The 21,688-nt window shown below is 41.7% G+C and overlaps 2 protein-coding genes and 1 non-coding gene across 4 annotated transcripts in view; 2 read left to right on the forward strand and 1 right to left on the reverse strand.

Moving 5' to 3' along the window:
* The first annotated feature begins 1,855 nt into the window (after positions 1-1,855).
* Positions 1,856-6,469, forward strand: ranbp1 (RAN binding protein 1). The gene is made up of 6 exons (XM_026187959.1): positions 1,856-2,042; positions 2,915-3,048; positions 3,131-3,288; positions 3,862-3,990; positions 4,087-4,155; positions 5,267-6,469. Exons 1-6 carry the CDS (start codon positions 2,028-2,030, stop codon positions 5,398-5,400), a joined length of 639 nt encoding a protein of 212 aa, XP_026043744.1. The 5' UTR covers positions 1,856-2,027; the 3' UTR covers positions 5,401-6,469.
* LOC113034436 (small nucleolar RNA SNORA77) lies at positions 4,446-4,574 on the forward strand. Its single transcript, XR_003274180.1, has one exon. It is a non-coding gene; the product is annotated as a small nucleolar RNA SNORA77 (small nucleolar RNA).
* Positions 6,470-6,523: 54 nt separating the features above from the next.
* zdhhc8b (zDHHC palmitoyltransferase 8b) overlaps positions 6,524-21,688 on the reverse strand; it is a 61,399-nt gene continuing 46,234 nt past the window's right edge. For both annotated transcript variants that reach the window (XM_026187952.1, XM_026187953.1), the window contains exons 3-11: positions 19,249-19,406; positions 17,773-17,945; positions 17,518-17,620; positions 16,627-16,718; positions 15,631-15,763; positions 12,674-12,779; positions 11,576-11,682; positions 10,401-11,467; positions 6,524-9,808 (exon numbers count right to left, since the gene is read on the reverse strand). In XM_026187952.1, coding sequence (XP_026043737.1) covers positions 9,676-9,808; positions 10,401-11,467; positions 11,576-11,682; positions 12,674-12,779; positions 15,631-15,763; positions 16,627-16,718; positions 17,518-17,620; positions 17,773-17,945; positions 19,249-19,406 — 2,072 coding nt within the window. In that variant the 3' untranslated portion in view covers positions 6,524-9,675. The remainder of the gene's footprint in view (positions 9,809-10,400; positions 11,468-11,575; positions 11,683-12,673; positions 12,780-15,630; positions 15,764-16,626; positions 16,719-17,517; positions 17,621-17,772; positions 17,946-19,248; positions 19,407-21,688) is intronic.

A 21,688-nucleotide genomic window follows, 5' to 3' on the forward strand; every position in this document is an offset into this window, starting at 1 on the left:
AAATTTAGTTTTTACAGAATAAAATGTGAACGGGCAGGACTGAGGCTCAAAGCCTCAGTGTGTAGCTGTCCATACCTCAACGTTACAAAAGCACAACTACTGTCCACACCCCAACCACACCTCACCTCACAGTAAATGATCATTTCCATTTCAAGCATTTCCAAATAATCATTTCCCATACTGCCACTATAAATATACACAGTATACTGCCATCACTACAATATACATGTTTTACACACTCCTTTTGTTGTTGACATTTACAGGCTGTGTGCAAAATGCCACACTCTTCAAATTCATGCCAGCTATTATTTTTACGTCCAGTAGGTGTCCTGCTAGAGCAAATGAAGCTTCATGAAGCTTCGCGTTGGGGTGAACCAATTGGATGAAAAGCTTCAGTGCTTCATGGGGCTTCATCTGCCCATCACTAGTCAAGAGAGAAGAATGAGATTGTGATTAAGGTTTACCAGTAAGGAAAACTAATGCAAATTTGTGTGTGAAATCTAGGAATAAAAGTGGTGCAAATAAGTGTTTGTAAGATAATGATTACTCACCTTTCTTGCCTGTGTCCTCTTCAAGGTGTTTGGGCAAATGTTTCCCCGGGGGCCAGACACCATTTAAAGGTTCCGGGAGAGACCTTTGGTAAAGAGAGTGTGGTGAATCTTGTGCTTGGGTTTCTGGGTTTTTATAATATTGGGTTTGGTGTAACATTAAAGTGTGAAATATTTATTAATATGTAAATGTGAAGATGTATTTATGTATTTATTTATTCTAATTGATATATTGTATACTGTGGTGGAAGGTTGGGATTTAAGAATTTACCTGAGAGTGGAATAATGGTTAAGTCTGTGACAGCTGAACATATTTAAGGCTGCCAGTTGTTATTAGAGGATAGATTTTTGTGCTGTGAAGAAGCTTGACAAATTAATTGTTGTAAGGAGAGCTGTATAGGAAATAAATGCTTTTTTTGTTCCACTACGCTTGCCTTGGTCCATCTCACTGTGTTTCCAGCCACTAAGGGCTGCCCTGTTACAAGCACATTTTATTTTAACCACTAATAAGTCTGATTTCCTGCTTTTATTGGGGGAAATGTATATTTTGAAGAGTCTGTTAATATTTAGATTGGATACATTTGGCTTTATTCACCAGCAAGTTTTCTACAACCTTTCAGTTTTATGCCACTAATATCTCAAAATCCCTCCTTTGTTCTGTTGTCCTTTTAAAGAGATAAAGGTAAAGATAACCTTTACTAGTCCCACACGTGTGAAATTTATTGTGTCACAGCAGAAAGTGGACAGTGCAAAGTTATAGCAGCAAAAATTAAGAGAAACACTGGAATAGGATAAGATAATAAGAATAAGATACTATATACAATAGAATAAAATACTATATACAACAGAATTATTGTAATGTAATGTCTCCATTACAGATTGGTGTTTAGTTCACTTGATAGTTATTGATCCTGTACAAACATGCTATTGCTTATATATATATATATATATATTTATATATATATATATATATATATATATATATATATATATATATATATATATATATATATATATATACACATACATACATACACACACATATATACATAATCCTATGGAAGCCTTAGTGGCTTCATATATCATGGAGGTATAATTTTTGCACATAGACTGAATTATTGTATCACAGATGATACTTAGTTAATATTATGACTAATATTTATAAAATGATCTGACAATTATCGAACCAGAAGTTTTTTTGGTTTGTTTGTTTATTAGTTAATTTGTTTTTCTTTCGATACAAGTTGTCACGTTTTTCTATTGACAGTAATATCCAGTAAAAACATTTTTGTGAAGAGGGGTATCCCTGAGAGGAGAGAGGCGGTGCGCGTGCTGTGACAGCGTGAGCACGGACATGCGTAGAGAATTCGGCGCGCGAAAGCTGTAGCAGGAAGTGAGAGAAGCTGAAGGGAAACGGCGGCCAGTTTGGGATTTGAATCTCTCAAACTACTCTCATAATCTACAAACATCTACAATAATATGGCAGACCCAAAGGTGAGGTCTATCATTCTAGGACGTGTAATGCTTTATGATTGCTGGGAAATAACAATTTTGTGACAAACATTGTTTTTCATGTGTCATAATTTGTCAAAGTTTCGAAAGGAAGCCGTGTGCAAGAAATGCCGACAATGATCTTGTCTTTGGTGATGCTATGAAACACTAATTGATATTTTTTCAGTGATGTAAAAGGTAACGGAACGCCAATGGACTTGTAAAAGTGCACAGTGTTAACCGTTGTAAAATTTTCCACTCTTAACACTTCCGTTACAGTTCACGAGCCCATAATTCAAAGTGTGCAGCCAGCAAACGTGTTAACATTAGCTTCATACTGTGAACATTAGCATAGGGAGGTGATGTGCGCAAGAGCATTAGTGCTTCTACTACACGATCACATCGGTCAGTTTTTTAAACTGGGTATTTTTCAATTAGTATACTTCTCACTAGCTCAGGGCAACGAGGTTAGCTAGGTTGCTTGCCTTTGTCTGCCAAGCACAATACTTGCTAACATTAGTTAGCTAGTGTTAGCTCTATATCAGGGCGCTGTTTACTGTCTGTTAGTAGTGACGGTGTTATATTAAATAGACTGCTCGAAAATCACACAAGTTACTGAAAAAATACTGCAGTTGTGCTAAGCGTTTTGCTTAGCACAACTGCAGAGGTGCAAAAAAAAGAGAAAGTCGGATTGTTAGCTCCGGGCTAGCCGGCTAGTGAAAGGCCTGCGTTTCTAGCTAGGCAAGTTCACAACGAGTTGTCTTAGGAAAAAATAAAGTTGGATAAATATTTGATGACAATACTAAAGTAAAATGAAGCTTCAACTTTAGGGGGCCGGGGGGAATTGAGTTAATTTAATGTACTTTTCCTCTTAGGACCAGGAAGACCATGATACCACTGCAGATGGTGCAGAAGACCCTAATCATGATCCCCACTTTGAGCCCATCGTGTCTCTTCCTGAGCAGGATGTGAAAACATTAGAGGAGGATGAGGAGGAGCTGTTTAAAATGTAAGTTGCTTACCATGTGAACACATTAACAGAGACACATTAATCAGTTTCCTAATACTGAGGTGTTCTGCTGTTTTCATAGGCGGGCCAAACTATATCGTTTTGCCTCTGAAAACGACCCGCCGGAGTGGAAGGAGAGAGGAACTGGAGACGTCAAGCTGCTGAAACACAAAGAGAAGGGCACAATCCGCCTCCTGATGAGGAGAGATCGAACTCTAAAGATCTGTGCCAACCATCACAGTGAGTCAAATCTGATTTCATTGCTATTCATGTCATGACAACAATTGGCCATATGTAACCTAAACAATATGGGTGAGTGGCGGTACAGGTAGAGTGGTGTGAAGATGTGTTATTTAAAGCCAAGGTGTACTCGCTGACTGGGCGTCCAAGTATTTTTTGCTTGTTTTTATTGCAAACATTTTCTGATGTACATGTAAGTACAAAAAGACCATAGGCCCCATGTGATTCCCCCCGTCACCCTTCCCCACGATCTTTAAATGAGTCAAATCCCTGGTATTAGTGGCAACAACAGAACTATAGATGAGCAAACGAGAGGTTGAGGGGTGGGTGTTAGAGGTACTGGGCTTGTAATCTCATCCGGTTGTGATATTATCCAGACTGTGATATTTTTTTGTGTGTTGGTTTGATTGGGAAAAATGTGTGTTTTACTCCTCCCTCCACTCATGTGTGGAGATAAGAAATGGTGCATCTGTGTGTTTAATTCCCAATTGAAACTACTAGATATTAAAAAAAAAAAATCTATTTAAGTGACTGTGCTCATACCAGCACTTTATGTGTTCTTGTTAACCACAGTTTTACCAATGATGGAGCTGAAGCCCAATGCTGGCAGTGACAGAGCATGGGTGTGGAACACACTAGCTGATTATGCAGATGAATGCCCCAAACCTGAACTTCTGGCAATCCGCTTTTTAAATGCTGAAAGTAAGTATTTAGGTACCCATTTCAACATTACACATTAATTCTCCCAGAGCTCTTTAACTTGGATTTTAAATTATGTTACATTATGTTCTGTTGCAGATGCTCAGAAGTTCAAGGTGAAGTTTGACGAGTGCAAGGAGGAAGTCAGAAAACATCTAGAGCAAACAGGTACATGAAGTTTAAACTTTTAGGTTTTTCCCCCCCCCTAGATATCGCATATGTGAATTTTCTGAGAAGCAAGTGAAGTAAAACAGTTTTGTCAACATAAACGAGTCCATAATGTAGATCACATCAACATTAGATAGGAATTGTCAGTAATTTTACTTGGAAACATGTCAGTAGCAAGTACTTTCAGAACCCTGAATGCAACATTTTGCTAAGGTTAAAATGACTTGTGTTGACCTAAGACTGAATTCAAACTGAGGGCAATGTGACATGAGGATAGGGGCTGTGAGCATGCAGACACACTCTGTTCTCTGCTGCCAACTTCAGCTGGGGACTTTTTCTGTCTGCTACATGAACACGCAGAATGTAACACTTTACTAGTTTTCTAAAAGACTGGTGTCGGTATGTTCTGCTACATTACAATTCAGTTTTCACAGGCCCATGGTGTTCGTGTCATAGAAAGGTTAGACTGTTGTAGAGTGTGTTGAGTAAACCTACTGTACTTCTGCACCTTTCAAAACCATGAATTTAATTCTTCTTCGACAAGATGTGTATGCTGAGGGTCACTGTTTTGCTGCAAAGCCCATTTTCTTTTTTGTTAAGTGTCAGTTCATGTATGTATCTTTATTTATTTGCTGGTTTTCAGGGTGGGTGGACTGATTTCTAGCTCAATCATAGCACCATCACGTCTCACTAATATGGGATGAGCTTCTGAAGTTCTCCAAACAGAATGCTTCTTGTTTAAAGATTAAAAAAAAAAATCCAATTCATCAACAAAACATTGTTCATTCAAACCATTGTATCAGTCTTGATACATTTCCGCACATTTGGAGCTCATGCTCACACCTGATTGTCATCCTGGTGACTGTAAACATCTGGTTGTTATTTGACCTCTGGGTTTACATGCATGTGCCTCTTACAGATGAATATTGGATCATTTTCCTGACTAACCCCTTAAATGTCAGTCAGCGTTTCAATTTCAGTTGTTTTATTGGGTTATCCTTATTTTTGATTATTTTGTTTTAGGTAATATTTCTACAACACAACAGTCAAAGCTGTAGAATGCAGCATTGCTTCTTAGCTAATGGCACTTATCCCTGTTTGCTTTTCACAGGCAACAGCGATAGTGCGAACAAGGTGGCAGAGAAGTTGGAGGAACTCTCTGTGAAAGACAAGGCATCAGTGGAAAAGAAGGAAGAGGCGAAAAAGGAGACTGAGAAGAAGGAGGTGAAGGATGAGAAGAATTGAGAACCAAGAACTTGCTTTTGCTGATCTTCAATATATCGGTTTTTCCTCTTTTTCTACAATAGACTCTAAACGAACTGAATTTGGACACTTGCATAATATTATTAGGTTTTCTTTTTATTGTTTTTTGCCTCAAGATCACAAGTCCTTGATGCCAATGGGGGAAAAAAATACACGCTAGTGATTTTTTTCTGGAAAAAGTCCTTCCTTTCCCACCCCTTTCCCTCTTTGCACCGTGGAATGCCACGCTTTCCATCGTTGTCATCTACAGTTCAATGTTACTTCAAACAAACTGTGAAAAGAGGCTTGTGATAGTGATGATTCCCACATTGGGGTATTTTTTTTGTTTGGTTTGTTTTTGCTATTCTGATAAAGAGTTTTGTTTGTAGAGGGAGAGGATAACGTAGCCTGCTCGATGGCAGCGCAGGGTCAGGTATTACAGGTATTACAGAGGTGCATTTTAAGTATAAAATCCCATGTTGCATCTCAGTGGGCCGCCTTACCCTGTCCACTGTTAATGCTCCTACTGTTAGACAACAAGGCAAAGACTTCTCACTGACTGCCTTGCAGAAGTAGTTCCTTCTTTGGTCAGTTCTGTTGGGAACTGATTTGAAGGGAATCCACTCCAGAAAGTTGAGGGGCATCAGATGAGTACTGCTCTGTGCAGTGTGCACTGATGGTTGACTGATAGGAAATGAGATGCACTTAGCTATTTTTTTTTTTTTTTTGTCCTGACAAACATCAAGTCCAAAGTAAACAGTCCATCAGTTTGGTGCAGCTATGCTCTGACTTGCGTTCCTCAGTAGTAAATCAAGTTTGTATTGTTTAGATCATAACATTCCCAGACTTTAAAGCATGTAGAGTATATGTAACAGAGTGTGCCCTCTTTGATCTGTGTGCTCACCACCCTCTCCTTTTCTTTCCACTAATTGAGTTCTTAACCTTGCCTCTGAAGTGCATCTAAGTGCCAGTGCATCTGTAAATACATGAATATGGATGAAATGTTGCTTCTCATTTGCACAAATGATTTGAAATGTTTCGTCCAACTTCGAATAAAAGCTGTCAAAGACCACACGTTTGCATTCATATAAAGTCACTCGTTTGTTGTTAGGAATAATCAGTCTGATTCAAAGAGTCGGAAACTTTATTTACTCTGCTCAGGTCATTGGGAAATATTTCCTCTTCACAAAAATAGGAACGCATGTACAGTTACAGTATATTCTTCATTTTTAATACACATTGAACTTTCTATATGAGTTTCAGAAAACAAAAGTCAGCTTGTGGCTGATGCAACAGAGTCATTGCTGACTGTCAGGAATGGCCCCTGACCTGCAGTGATGTCCATCCCAGAAAAACAACATTGGACTAACGGCAGTCATCTTAAAGAGGAATGACATCGATTAGCTCTTTAGATATGTGGTCAAACAGGGTCTGGGAGTCACGATTGATCGGCTTTTTCAGCAAACTCAGCAGCCATTGGTCTGTTCTGGGATTTCAAGATGTTCCACTTTGCCATTCCGCTGACATTCCTACCCGTCCGAATTTCCAAAAAACTAGCCCTGTATACCACAGCCTCACAAACTATTTTAATCATTTCTCAAATACAGGAGTTGGAACAGACGAGCGCGACCGTGCTTTGCAGTAATGTCTTCATTGGTAAGGCAACTGGGTGAGACCTTAAATGGGAGACAACTCTTGCCACAGAAGGTTCAAGAAAGCGTACCCAGTCAGAGATCGTCACAGGTGTCACCTGCTGCTCAGTACAAAACACTTCTGCTATTTCACTGTCAAGTGAGTCAGCCATAGTTTGCTTTGTATGGAAACAAAGTTTCTTCCCAAAGGCAACAATGGCTTATTGTTAATGCAACCAAATGCAACATTTACATTCTAGTAACATCTGGCATGTTGTGTCATTGTCCACTTAGTTTTCATCAGCTATTTTAAAGGTATTACTTTTTTTTTTTGATTAACAAAAAAGTAACGGCAGTGCCAGAGCTGTACCAGACAGCTACTGCGAATGAATGAATTTGGCATTTTCACTCTTTGTGACATAGCATTACATGACCTATTTGTTGTCTCTTTGAAGATGTGGTGTGTAGCCGCTTTTGGCACTTAAAGGTCAAGGCTGCTTTTATGCAAAGCCCAGTCCTCAACGTCATCATTTAGACAGTTCATATCATTGTGGATTATGTCATAACTTCTGTTTTTAACACTGCCATGTAGAACAAATTCTATCTACTTTATTTACCCATCTTTCACAATCTCATCCATTTATTGAAATTATAATTTAAGAACAAACTCCACTCGAAACAGCAATTCCATATAAAAGGATACTTTTTTTTAAAAAAGGAAAAGTACAAAATAAAAAGTGTGACCAATGTTTGTTTTTTTTAACTGATACTGATTTGTTTCATTTAATCTTCCTATATGTATAGTTATAGCAAAAACATAGCTTATTGACTAAATATTTTTCCTTTTTTGAGTTTGACAAAGTTTCATTTGGTTGCTTCCGGGGTGGACTCATTCTGTACTCAGTGAAAAACACTGGGATGAGGTATTCTGGTCTTTCAGAGCACAATATAATCACCCCAGCTCTTTTGATGTGGCTGATGCTGAAATCACAAACTGAAAAAACAAAAAGCCATGATTGGATACTGAATCCTCATTACGGGGTAAAGGGGCGGGGCTGTGCTAGTTTGCAACTCTAAAAATCTGTGCTCCACAAACAGGAAGCGGAGACATTTATAATATTCAATTTAATGTCAACCTGCATCTCTGCATGCATGAGTTCTTGAGAAAATTCTTTAGAAAAATAAAGTGTGTTCATTAAAAGCGACTTTTTCATTAAATTTGGAATGCAACCACCCAAAACTAAAGTAAAAGTTAGGTACTCTGTAGAAGAGTGGGTGTTCCTCAACCCCTTACCACGTGCTTTAAGGATGGATGGATCCCTCTGAAAGTGAAACCAGTACGTTAGTGCCTTAAACCTGCATTTGTTGTAATAGCCAGCAGGGGGCAACACTTCTGGTTACACAAAACAAGTCTTATGGAATTCAAAAAGAAAAAGTAATCCTAAATCTCACTTGATTTCTAATGCATCTTCCAAATGAGATCATGGTATCAGTAGCTAGGATCAAGTTGTTTTTATGTCGGTTTTTTTAATACTCCATGGTGTTAATTTAGTAAAACATGGTCCCATTTATAACAAAAGGAGACGGTCAGGCAGGGGATACACTGGGATGTGCAGTGCCCTCTGTTCCACCCTTCACTTTCTCTAGCATACTAAACCAGTGCTAGTCGGACAACTAATGAGTCAGCTGTTCTGTTTGATTTTTGCAGTAAGTGCAGTTTGTTTTAAGCCTGATTTTCACAGGCTAAAATTAGCATCCAGTTGATGTCACAGTATAAAACAGATGCAATCCGCTGATCGAAGATGCTAACTAATGTTAACTGATCAGCTGTGCCCTCCGTTTCAAATGTGTTTAAAAAGAGAAAAAAACTCAGCTAAATCCTAAAGTTAGTCCTTCAAAACAGGAATCTCCAAACAAATGGGTGATGTCATTGTATTGTGGAACATCTTTTATATACAGTCTTTGCCCAATCAAATAACCATGTCAGGGTTGAGGAACACCCGCTCCTGTTCTGCAGAGCTCTTTCCTTGTCACCATCTCCAGTTTCTCATCTGACTTGTGTTGCTTTTTTTTTTTTACTGCCCTTGCACATATCGTCTCCACATAAACCTCCATCACATCTCCACCAGACATGGCATGAACAGTACAAGTTAATGTGAAGCACCTTGACTTTTTGAGGTCAGCTGAAAAGAGTCTTCTTGCAGAAATCCGTAGCAAGTCAAGTGTTTAATCGATCTGTAGTGTTTCTGTTCAGCCCTCAGCGTTCGCTGGAGCGAAAGTTTGCGTGTAACATTTGGAACAACAAGCGCTTCATAAACACAGATGAGAGACGACGGTAAAAACATTGACGATCTCGCTGGACGGTCCACGACGATGGACTACAAAATATTAAGGACAAACACTCTGCACACGCACAGTACAGCCTGCAACGTTAACAACCGACAACCCACCCCTCTGGCACAAACACACAATGGGCATATAGCTAAACAAGACCCTCAAAAGAGCAAAGAGATCCTCTGATTTTGAAGAGTAAACAGGGGGGGGGTACTATGCACCCCTCACTGCCTGTTATCTTATTAAAATAACAGAGGAGAATCTCTGTGGCAGAGCGTCCACTGTGGGTCATTGGTGGATGTGGTGTCCCTGCTCACACTGATATCTCATACGTGGTGCCTCCTACGCCTGTCACCTTTTTGACGTTACTGTGGCGACTGGGACTGAGGGCGGCACCCTGGGCACTCGGGTGGCAGTCCATCTGCCCATTAACTTTCATGGCCTCTCTGAGTGGAAAGAGAAGAATAAGAAATGATTCAACAAACAAATCAAACACTAAGGGATGTGAAAACATGCACATCAGTTGGAACAGCAACACAATTTTATATGTCAGTCAGAACCCGCCCACCCAAAAAAAAAAACAAGACAGCAACGTGGATGATTAGTCAAGTGTTTACTTGTTAGTAAAGTAAAAGGCTTGAAAATGTTAGTGGAGTCAGTAAAGAGCATGCAAAATGAAAAAGGAATGATTGTCACACAGTTTTATTCAACAGATTTGTTTGAAATAATACAAAAAAATGTTATTGATTTTTTTAACTTCTACTAGAAAGGCAAACAAACAAATCAAAACAGAATGTGTACGACTTCACACACCAGACATAACTTGTGAATAAATGAGCAGAACAGTGGGACAAAAAAAAACATACACGACACAACTGCTACATGTTGCCTCGATTAGCAGTACCCTAGTGCCCTATGTATTGCTGGTTGTGTCCAGCAGAGGGAGCAGCGTTTCCATCCAGAATACATTCAGTGACCTCCAGACCCCGGCTCTGTACAATGCATGCAGTACCCCAGGAGTTACATTAGGATTCATACCTTGGGCCCCCTAGACGAGGGGAGTCTGTCCTCTCGTGTGCACTGATGTAGGAGAGTTTCTGGCGGGAGTAAGAAGGGGAACGGGGCATAGCGGGGGAATGGGGCTGGTGGGCCGGGGAGCGATAGGGGCCTTCTGGGCCTGTGGTTCTGCTCTGGCTGCTGTTGATGCTGCTTTGATCTGTGTGCAGGGAGGTGGACGACGTCCTAGGTGCACGGCCCAGTGTAGAGCCAGCATGACGCAGCACTGGGGTTCTTTGACCATAGCTCATCAGTCCAATCCCCATTAGGTTGTCCCTGGAGCCTCCATAGGCTGGAGGTGTTGGGCCTCTTGACCCGGGGCCACGAGGCCCATCTGGGTAGCAAGCATTGGCAGGCAGGCCATAGCCCCCATCAAACACACCAGAGTCCTGGGCATAGATATGGGTCTGGGAGCGCCCGTGATGCATCTGCCGCCTCTCCCTCTCCTCCTTCTCCTTTCGCTCCTGGATGGATGCCATGATGGTCTGGGAGAGGTTGTCGTAGCGCACCGGAGACGGGTCTCTGTCCCTCAGGTGAGGGGACTGTCTGCCCACCACTCTGGGGGGCATCACTGGGCTGTAGGTAGGGGGGACCTGTTGTCTCTGCATATCAGGTTCCCGGATGTGGCACATTTTGGTGGGCAGGTAGGGTGAGTGGAACCCCACAGAGGGAACACCACGGTGGGCCATGGACTCACTGGGAGTAGCTGGGGAAATGCTAGGGTTGAGCAGGCTGTCATAGGATAGACTACCATTGCGGTTGGAGAGATTATTGGGAGAGAAGACACTCTTGTAGGGGGTTGAAGTGACTGTCCGTGGCTCCAGTGCTGGGAGCTGGCCCTTCTCCGGTCGGCCATGACCCTGCTTGAGGCTGAGAGAGCGGGAGTTGATGGGGTCTGAATCCAGCTGGAGGGGCGAGGACTGAAACGTGCGGTGGAGGGGAGCATTAGCATATTCAGGCAGGTCCAGGTTCGGCTCAGATCGATAGTCATGACCACGGACACCTTCTTCCAGGATGGCCGAGGGCTTCCGGTCATCAGATATGACAATCTGAGGGGCAAATGTCAAAATAGCATCTGAGCCTTTTGGCACTTTACGATGACTCACTGTTCATTGTTTCACAGAGATGTATAATAGATAATAACATTAATGCGTTACCTTCTCCTCTGTAGTGTGGTAGTGGACTTTGGGCATGGTGCCAAAGGTTGGCCTGAATTTGTACATGGCTGGAGTGGATGGGTGGGTCTTACCAGACAGGGAAGTCTCTACAATACACACAATATAAACCCTGTGTTAAAAAACTCCACATTAAAGCAACAACACATTATAGTATATAAGGACAAGAGATAAGAAGCTGTAGAGTTCTGCAAAACCACACAATCACAGTTTCTACACAACAAAACTAACAGGAATAGCCAGATGGGAAGAATCAGTTCTGCAACTAATATTTAACACATCTGAGTCCAGCAACAGCCAACTGCCCATCACTGAAAAACAACACTCTTCTTGAGTAAAATGCAAAACCCAAATGCATTTAAAGAAGGTGCTTTTAGCAGGCAGCCATGTCTCAGCGGGGATGCCTGAATCTTTTTGGAGAAACACGCAAAGAACACCTGTGTCCACAGGTTCAGAGTTCAGTAAAGTGCCTCGAAAGGCGAGGTGACGCTAGACTGGGCGCAGTGACCTGAAGTACCACCAGGCAGCAGTAGTGCTCTTTGGAAGAGCAGAAAGTTTCCAGTCCCTGACATAATGCACCATGACACTGGAGATCCGAGGAAGAAACCTGCCCTTAACACTACTATAAACCATTTCATACTGCTGAACGGAGGCTAAAATCCTCAGCTGTACCTCCACGGTAGGTTCGTCGTTTATACGGATGGTTTTCAAAAGGCATTTTTCAGTTGCCATTGTACCCCTCCCCTACCCGAAAAACGGTGGTGATTTACGTTGTAATGCTTCACCCTGGAATCGTACCACAAATCTGGTGCTGATTCACAGAGCAGAGCTTGCCTTCTCACCGCAAATCACGGCCGATTTTCTGGCCAGGCGTGAAAAAGGCCATCAACCTGCCGCTGGGAGGGACATTCATCAGGCTAATCTAGAGCCTGCTCCCAAACCAGGACACTAGTGATCTACAGAGGAAGTTCTGGGAATTGCTCTTTGGTGCAACCGTGACAAGAACAAGAACTTGGATTGATGATGACTGACAGGAGAAAGAGAGAGAGATGGAGTCAGGGCTGTTTCTGTGGTTCTTACCTTCACTGGAGGTCATCTGGCTTTTAAGCTGGTTGTACCTATCAGCTTTGGGTGGCAGCGGCGGCTGGGTATCCTTGTCATCTAAACCATCGAGGCTGCTTTTGGACTACACGAAAGACAGGAGACAAACACAAAGTGTCACAGAGGGTTTTCGGGGTGGCAAACCTGCACATGGCAACTAGTCTACGTTTAAATTTATACTTAGTAGTGGCTGTAAAACGAAAAAAAGAAATAACGGCAGAGTTGGATTAAGATTCTCAGATTAAGGGATGTAATGCTGGTAGCAGCTGACGCAGTCTTGAGCTGGAAGTCAGCTGTGCTTCTATTTAAGTCACCGTCTGCAGATTTCTTCCCTTTAAAAACTTGCATTATTAGGCCGAGATGGCACCAAACTTCAAATGACACGACTTTGTCATTTAGCAATCAATACAATTTTCTCCAGTACCTCTCAGCCAGCTCTTAAGAACTTAAGTTACAGGCAGAAAAGAAAATCCAAGTAATCAATCCTAGTTGCAGAAAGATCCCTGACTAAGCACAGAAACCAGGAAGTAATTACTCCATTGTAATAAAGCTAACTTTCCTCTTAATATTTTCCTTCCCAAACCATAGATGCGACAAACCATGGTTAACTAAAAACAAAACAAAACTTCAGCCAGACATGAAGAAGAGGGAGTTGCTATAAAATTAACTGCTCAGTCGAGGCCTACTTAAGAAAGCCGACTCGGATTTTCCAAAAGTTAACAACATAAGGAACAAAAACGTTCCAGAGTCTGGGGACAATCCAAGGGTGACTTCCCAGCCGGCTCTCGTTTCCATATCTCATCTGCCCCTTAAAGGCAAAAAGACAAGTTTCAGTCTGTTTAGTCTAACCTGTGGGTCAAATCAAATATGAATTGCTCAATATAATATTTCATTCGTTTAGTCGTTCTGACGCACGTGTTTCACCCCAAATTTATCAGCAAGTGCGCAGCAGTCTAGATTTAAAGTGAACTGAGGTATCTGTGCCATCCTCTGCATAACCCCCTGTATTTTTGAATAATAATGAAATAATATGTTGACACAAGTATTGTTAGTATTAAAGTAGCCATATTGTTATACAGTGTTATCAGTGTATGCATTCATAAGAAAAGATTTGTTGTGAGATTTCTTGTCAGTCTCTGTGTTATGGGCAGTAACTGGTGGAGGATAAGAGCTGGAAATGTATTTCTTGTCCTCTGTGGATTAATGCTAAATGGATTCTTTTCACTCCATACATTATTGATGAATACTAGGATCATCTTTAGTGCCTATAAAAGTTGTAGCGTGCACCATAGTGCTCACACAGCACTTCAAGGCTCCTAATGACAACCGAAGTTCAACATGACCGATTCAACATTAATGATACAGGCCTGGATAAATGCTAGTGCAACCTGATTCCAAAAAATGTGGGACGCCATTTAAAATGTAAATAAAAGCAGAATGCTACGATTTGCAAAAACTCATAAAGCCAATTTGCTTTCACAGAAAACATATCAGATGCTTAAACTGGGACATTTTACTGTATTACACCGAATTTGATGGCGGCAAACGTTCTCAAAAAAATAGGGAAGCTGGAAAAAGTGCTAGAAAAGTGGTTGGAACTAAAAAGAAGCAGCTAGAGGAACATTTGGTGTCTAATTTAGGTTTAGTAACATGACAGGGTGTAAAAAGAGCATCCTAAAGAGTTCCTCAGAAATGAAAATGGGCAGAGCTTCACTAAACTGCAACAACACTGTGTCTAAAACATGAAACCTTTGAAAACTTAGAAAAAAGGGCGATTGTGGCTCAAGAGTTGGGAGTTTGCCTTGTAATTGGAAGGTTGCCGGTTCGAGCCCTCGACAGTCTCAGTCGTTGTGTCCTTGGGCAAGACACTTCACCCGTTGCCTACTGGTGGTGGTCTGGCTACAATGTAGCTGCCATCACCAGTGTGTGAATGTGTGTGTGGATGGGTGGATGACTGAGTGTGTAAAGCGCTTTGGGGTCCTTAGGGACTAGTAAAAAGCGCTATACAAATGCAGGCCATTTACCATATTTAATTGCCTACAGTAAGTACTATAGATTCAGGAAATCTGGAGGAATCTGTGTGCAAGGGACAAGATGCAAATACAGATTTGAAGCTCTATCAAAGAAGCAGAGAAGAAGCTGTATGCAAACATGATTCAGAAACTCTTCTGTCTTCTCTGGGCCATGCTCGTTTTAAATACCTCCATACAATCAGCGCCCAGTTCAAAAGCCTGCATCTCTTATTGTAAGGAGGTGGACCCGTGCCTATATAACTGCCAGCTTGCACATCTGGAAACACACCATCAATGTTGAAAGTCAGGTTTTAGAGGACATGTGCTCCCACCCACACGATGTCTTTCCATATTTCACCAGTACAACGATAAATCTGCATCTATTACATCAAAGTGGTTTCACAGCAGTAGAGTACAGGGGGCTGAACTCTCCCGACTGCAGTCCCGACCTTTCATCAATTTGATGCATCATGAAACAAAAGATATGACTCAGAAAACCCAGAATTTTTGAGCAGCTAGAATCGTCTATATGACAAATATGGGACGACATTCCTGTCCCAAAAGTGCATCAGTTGGTCTCCTCAGTTCCCAGACGAAGAAGAGGGGATTCTACACAGCAGTAAACATGGGACTGTCCCAACATGTTGCTGACATCAAATGTGGAACACGTTTTCTATTGCAGGTTTGTGAGATTTGCAAATCAGTTGCAGACATGCTTACTTTTACATTTAGTCAGACTCACCACATCCTTTTGAACTCAAATAATTTTCCCCATTTGAGTCGTCCGTCTTTAAGGTGTTAAATAATATTCTAAAGCTCTGCTTTATTGCACTAATGTGTCCTCTGTAGTGGAAAAAGGACTGTGTCGAGCCACAAACGATAGAGGAACAAGGGAAAGCTCCCTAGTAAGTGCAAGCTAGTCACCTTGGAGCTGATGATGGTGCTATGAATACCGTTGTCGGTGACTTTGATGGTGATTTGCCTTTCTGAGAGATCTGGTCTGATGAACGGGGGCTGAACTTTGACGTGTGGCTTCTTCCTGGGGTCCAGCATGTACCTTCATGAAAAATTTACAGCACATTAACAAACAGGTTATTTACAGTCATCTACTGAAAGTTATACTTCATTATCAACGCACGTCAGCCTCTCTGTCATGCACTGACACGCCGGTATCCCAACTGACTTGCTGCATGCTTTACAAAAGACATTTCACACACAGATGCGCACGTTTAGCTGGCTTTTCAGGGCCGTCGCTGCAGAAACTTGAGGAAAAAAAAAACTGTTCCATGTTTTCTGAGCAGTCGTGACATATTCAAGCAATCAACGCCTTTATAAAAACAGGAAACATAATGATTCTGCTGTCAGACTCACTCCCAGTCAGGTTCGATGTTATATGAGTCACTGATTCAGTAAATTAAAGCGGATCCCATCAGGCCTGTGCAACAGCTAAACAGCAACCACACAACATTTCACCCCCACCTGTTGTTGTCTCTCTGCAGTCACACTGTTGAATTTTATGGGATGGGGCTCATCCCAATAGGGTGTAATGGGGCGGGTTTTAGTGATGCTCTGTGTGCATGTGAGCAAAAAGCAGGTTGGCTAGCTCCGCGCCGTTTCCCATTAACTGTTGTTTCTACAGAGTGAGCCAATTCCCTCAGCCATCTGCCTTCCCCCCCCCCCCCAGGGTTGCTGGCTGCTTTCAGGCAGAACACCTCTGTAGCTACCTCAGAGCATGTGCTTGTGTTACCACTGCAGTGATGTGCTGGTACAGCATGGATTTCATGGCACATGAGTAAGCTGTGGCATACATATGCACGTGTATTGCCTTGATGTACTGCATGTAACAGGAAGACAAGACAGTTTCTACAATGTATTAGCTACCCATACTATGGACACACGCAGCATAGTAAAGCATCTTACCTGGGTGCTAGGGGACTACATAAAACGTACTCCACGTTGCCACAGCAACCCTTGGTGAAAGGATTTACTCCTCCACGAAACTTGCCCGTCACCTGCAGAACAAAATGCTGGTTTACAGCTGGAAGCAAAGTAAACACAAGGCCATGGCCAACATACAGAGAGTGGACACACACACACACACACACACACACTTGCCTTTTTATCTTAGTGAAGACATCTAATTGACTTAATGCTTTCCCTAGCCGCTTACCCTAATCCTAACCATCAAAAGTGAATGCATAACCATAACCATAACCTGTAACCTTGACACTAAAACCACATTTTGAGCATCAAAAAGATCTTCAAACTTGTGGGGCCAAGAATTTGGGCCCCGTAAAAGACTGTTGGTCCCCACAAGCAGAGGTGGGACCAAGTCATTGTTTTGCAAGTCTCAAGTAAGTCTCAAGTAATGTCAGGCAAGTCAGAGTCGAGTCTCAAGTCATTGGTGTAAAAGTCCAAGTCAAGTCACAAGTCTTAGAACATTTTTTCAAGTCAAGTCTAAAGTCATAAAATTAATGACTCGAGTCTGACTCGAGTCCAAGTCATGTGACTCGAGTCCACACCTCTGCCCACAAGTATAGTAACAGTTGAATTTTTGGTCCTCACAAGGACGTATAAGTGTGAACACACACACCCAAAATGCATTCACAAGGCGTCTTGCATGGGAATATCTGTGCTGTTCAGTGTTGTGTGTGATATTCCCTTAAGTGTGTCTGTGCTTATTGCCTTTAACGTGCTCAACTAGTTTCTAATTTCTTCTTGTTCTACGTGGAGCTGTTACACCAATAAACAGTAACAATACTAATTGTTTGATTAATAAATGCACGTTCCTTTTCAGCAACATCTCCTCACCTGTTCGTTGGTTGTTCGACCTCGAGCTACGAGCACCATGTGAAAACCTGTGAGTCCCATGACTGGAATAAAGAAAAGACCCGCTATGCACATCACTACCAAACTGAGCACAAAGGTCAAGGTCATAATAATGTAAGGTCACAGTGCGAGTCATATATGCACGATACAAGGAAGCAAGTTTACAAGAAATAATAAAGAATCTAAAGCTAATAACACAAAATGATTTTTGTAGGATTTACAAACGTGTAAGGATACGTGACAGTGGTGTGCAGCGCTCCCAGCGTTTCTCTGTGATCAAGGACAAAGATGAGGCCAAAACAGAACACTCCCACCATGTGAGCGCTCAGCGACAGCAGGAAGAGGAAGAAGTAGCGGTAGTTTCTCCGTCCAATGCAGTTGTTCACCCAGGGGCAGTGATGGTCAAAGTCCTGAGAAAGGGAGGGAGTTTTCTATTTAGAAATTTTGAGAAACCAATCAGAAGAACTCTTTAAGGTTTTAAGAAGGAAAAAAAAAACCCCCCACACAATGTAAGTAAGTCATGATGGTACAGTTGGTTCAGAGAGAGAGAGAGAGAGGGGGGGGGGGGGGTTTCAAATGCTAAAACTCTGCTTATTTTTGAGGCATATGAACATAAATTATAAATAAAAGATAGACGTGGTCACCATCACCTTTGTTTGTGCCTTAGCAACCAGTTGAGCGTGTTTGCTGTGGCCGGATTGTGACCGAGAAATCAAGGACACTGCACGTAGAGACAGCTTCACGGTCTATTTTACTGTAACTGGGACTATAATTTACTAAATTACCATCATGCTCTGTTATAAAAAAGACTTGATAGAAGGGACTGAGAACATAAAGTTTTTAGGAAAACATTTTCTGACTGAGGACCTTTTTTTTCTCCACAGTCAGAATTCTTTTTGGAACCTGGAGGCCAGAAAAAGAAATAAATAAAAATGCAGGTTTTAAAGCACCTAATCATCAGGTACAGTCCAGCTCATACATACAGCTCGAACTCTGGCATTCGTTCTTCTTCTCCTTGTTCTGCACTGCTTGGGAATTTAGTTGGAATTGGAAACTAGTTTTATGACTCCTGTTGTTTCAGTAAACAGTAACTCCGAATCACACTGTGCCTTAAATAAATGCCTTGTACTGCCTATTGCATGTGTGGTTTCCCGGTAGTCCTAAATCTTACTGAGACATAAATTCATCTACATCCCTGTAAAACTGTTCATTAATTTCATTGTTTTGATCATCAACATTCGACCCCTTTTTCCAGTTTCTAGAAGAAAAACACATGCAGGAATACAAGCTGCTTAATTCTGCATCTTGTGTATTAATATCTGATGTCCCTGTGTATTTTTATGCCTCTGTGTGTGTACCAATGTGTAGTCTTACAGTATTTTACTGTTGAAGCTGCCAAAAGCTTATATTTATTCCAGTAATTATAATCTTTAATGATGACATTTTTCTTGCCAGAAACACAGATAATAAGAAATGCTGTTTCCCCGCTTTAATCCTTGGCAGGAAGTCTAAATATATGCAAAAAAGAAAAAAATCTGCATTATTTTTCATATCAAATATGCCTGAACATGCCAACTGGACAGATTCTTGATAAAATACTTATATGTTACTCTGACCTTGATGCATATTTAGATTTCATATGCAGTGAACCCACACACACACACACACACACTCTCTCTGTTTGCACTCATGCTTCTGTATTCACACACACACCTCCACACAGTTGTCACAGACGCTGCAGTGCGAGCAGCGAGGCGGCCTGTAGAAGTGACAGGTGGCGCACCACTTCATCCGGACCTGAATGCCCTTGATCTCCACGTTCTTGTAGAGCGGTGCCCGGAAATCATCCTCCTTATCCTCGTCCTCGTCCGCTGTGGGTGAGAAGAAGACATTGCAAACAAACCCAGAAAGAGACACGTGGTTGTGCTTTATGATTCCATTTGACAGGGACACGAGGGAAGCGCCTCAAACGAAGCCCACCCTGCTGTTAGATGTCTGCAGAGAGCAAACCCGTGACCTATTCGGTGTGCTTTGAGCTGATCAACTGTGTGACTTGTGTAGAGCAAGAGACTGCCTGGCTTTATTCGCACAAGTTTATACATTCTTAAAATGGATTTGTTTTTATGGGAGTTAGACCTCAAACCCTGGCAGAATTATCGGTTTGCTTTATCTGACATAAAAAGATAATTAAACCCGTACTTTGCAAACTGCAGTATGAGCTTTCCCAGTGTCCGACTCTGCTGTTGGATGAACTGCAACTGTTAGCCACAAGCAGAAATGCAATGCCATACGCAAAGTATTCCTTATTGTCTCTGCAGAGAGAAAAACGGAACAACTCCTGCAGCTGAGAGCTTTTTTGTTTTGTTTTTACTGTGGAGCTGTACCAAAGCAACATGCCTTTCATCTGATCAAAGGAGCACATTTGATCGATTTGCATGAAACTCCAACTTCAGAAAATAATTTCACAGTACAGCAATAACTGACCCGGGTAGGTGAGTACACGCATGCAGAAGGAAACCAAGCAAGATAGCAGCAAAGGTAGAGCACAGAAATAAACAGTTCCATAGCGGGAGATTGCTCTGCTATTATGGCTCTCAAGTCGATTCAAATAGATTTTGAAGCAAAGCCGCCTGCCAAACCAGCAAACACAAACAGCAGTTAGGCTCGCATCTCCTCTGACAGATTCTTTCCTCCAAATGCTCCATCCGAGCTTGTTCGGTAACAAAGCATTGGCCTGTTTCGTACAATCTACACCGCCTTTGTCAAACTCAATTCTATTTTTGCATGAAACTCAGGAAACAAATGAAGTATGACCTAAAATATACAGTTTGTTTTTATTTTTAGCACTAAAGACTAAGGTACCTACATCCAGTCGCATCCACAGCGACCGGCCATCAGCCACAATATTAAAGTCACTGACAGATGAAGTGGATGGTACCTATCATCTCAGTCTTCTGTTAGGAAACATTGGGTTCTAGCATTGACCCACTTAAGCATTGCTGTAGACTAAATACAAACTCCTCTCCTTAATATAACAACGCACCCCAGTGGCAGCCACCTTCCCCTGACACTCCGAAACATTTTAGGATTGTTCTCGAGAAATGCAACAAAGAGCAGAAGGTGATTTCCCACATCCCTGTCCTATTGAGCATCCTCGAAAGCCTGATCCACAGATGCCACGACCCTCATGGTCCAAAACATCCACTGGCAATGCTGAGTACCAGCCACACACAGCAGAACCCCCTAAAATTCTGTGTCTGGGCTTCAATATGTATGAACTGTTTAAGGAGTTTTATTATTTGCAGCTGATTGTGTGTGTATGTACTTACAGTGTGATTCTTTATCATTGTTTTATGTTAACTGCGTGATGTTCAGATACATTTCATTAGCTCTGAATGCTTGTTCTTGAAAGACTGCCAGTGTGAAGGCCACGTAGAACATCATTCATGTTCTAGGTTGTAATGCTCAATTTGTTCTTGAATTGTGAGTCACTTTTTTTCCCAGCGCATCGTCACCGTCAGCATATGTTTTTGTCAGATGTTCATCCTTCACAAACGGGTGAACTGTGCATATTTACAGGACATGAAGCTGGCAAATTAAACACAGTGAAGGAGAAACATTTTACTATTGTGGTCAGTGATGATTGGCTGTTAGTGGGCATGAAATTATCTTTGCTCTTTGAGTGAAAAAACGAACACTTGAAACACATGCCATTTCCTATGGTGACATAGAGGTAGCCTACATGGACAAAAATGTTGGGTCACACCTCTTAATCTCTGAATTCAGGTGTTTTCATTGCAAAGTAGAAGTGTTAAAGAACCACAGCAACTCAGCCAAGAAGTGACAGAACATATAAAGTTGCAGAGCGGGCTCAAAGAGTGCTGAGGCTTATAATCCAGAAAAGTCTCAGCACTCTGTTGTCGCAATTACTGCAGACTTCCAAACTTCCTCCGGCATCAACAACAACACAAAAACTGTGCATCGAGGTGTTGTGTTTCCATGGCCAACCAGCTCCTGTAGGTGTAAAACATAGGTGGCCTAGTACTTCAATTCAATTCAATAAAATTGCATTCAATCCATGTAACACCAAATTACAATAATAGTCGCGTCAAAGAGAAAGCCCCAAGAGTCAAGCGACACCCTATGAGCAAGT

The sequence above is a fragment of the Astatotilapia calliptera genome, chromosome 12 (genome assembly GCF_900246225.1).
Source record: "Astatotilapia calliptera chromosome 12, fAstCal1.2, whole genome shotgun sequence".
In the NCBI taxonomy this organism is placed as follows: Eukaryota; Metazoa; Chordata; class Actinopteri; order Cichliformes; family Cichlidae; genus Astatotilapia; species Astatotilapia calliptera.

Coding starts and splice junctions, on each gene's coding strand:
- ranbp1 (XM_026187959.1), top strand. Junction 3,049..3,130: donor GAGGAGGAGCTGTTTAAAAT/GTAAGTTGCTTA, acceptor CTGTTTTCATAG/GCGGGCCAAACTATATCGTT. Junction 4,156..5,266: donor AAAACATCTAGAGCAAACAG/GTACATGAAGTT, acceptor TGCTTTTCACAG/GCAACAGCGATAGTGCGAAC.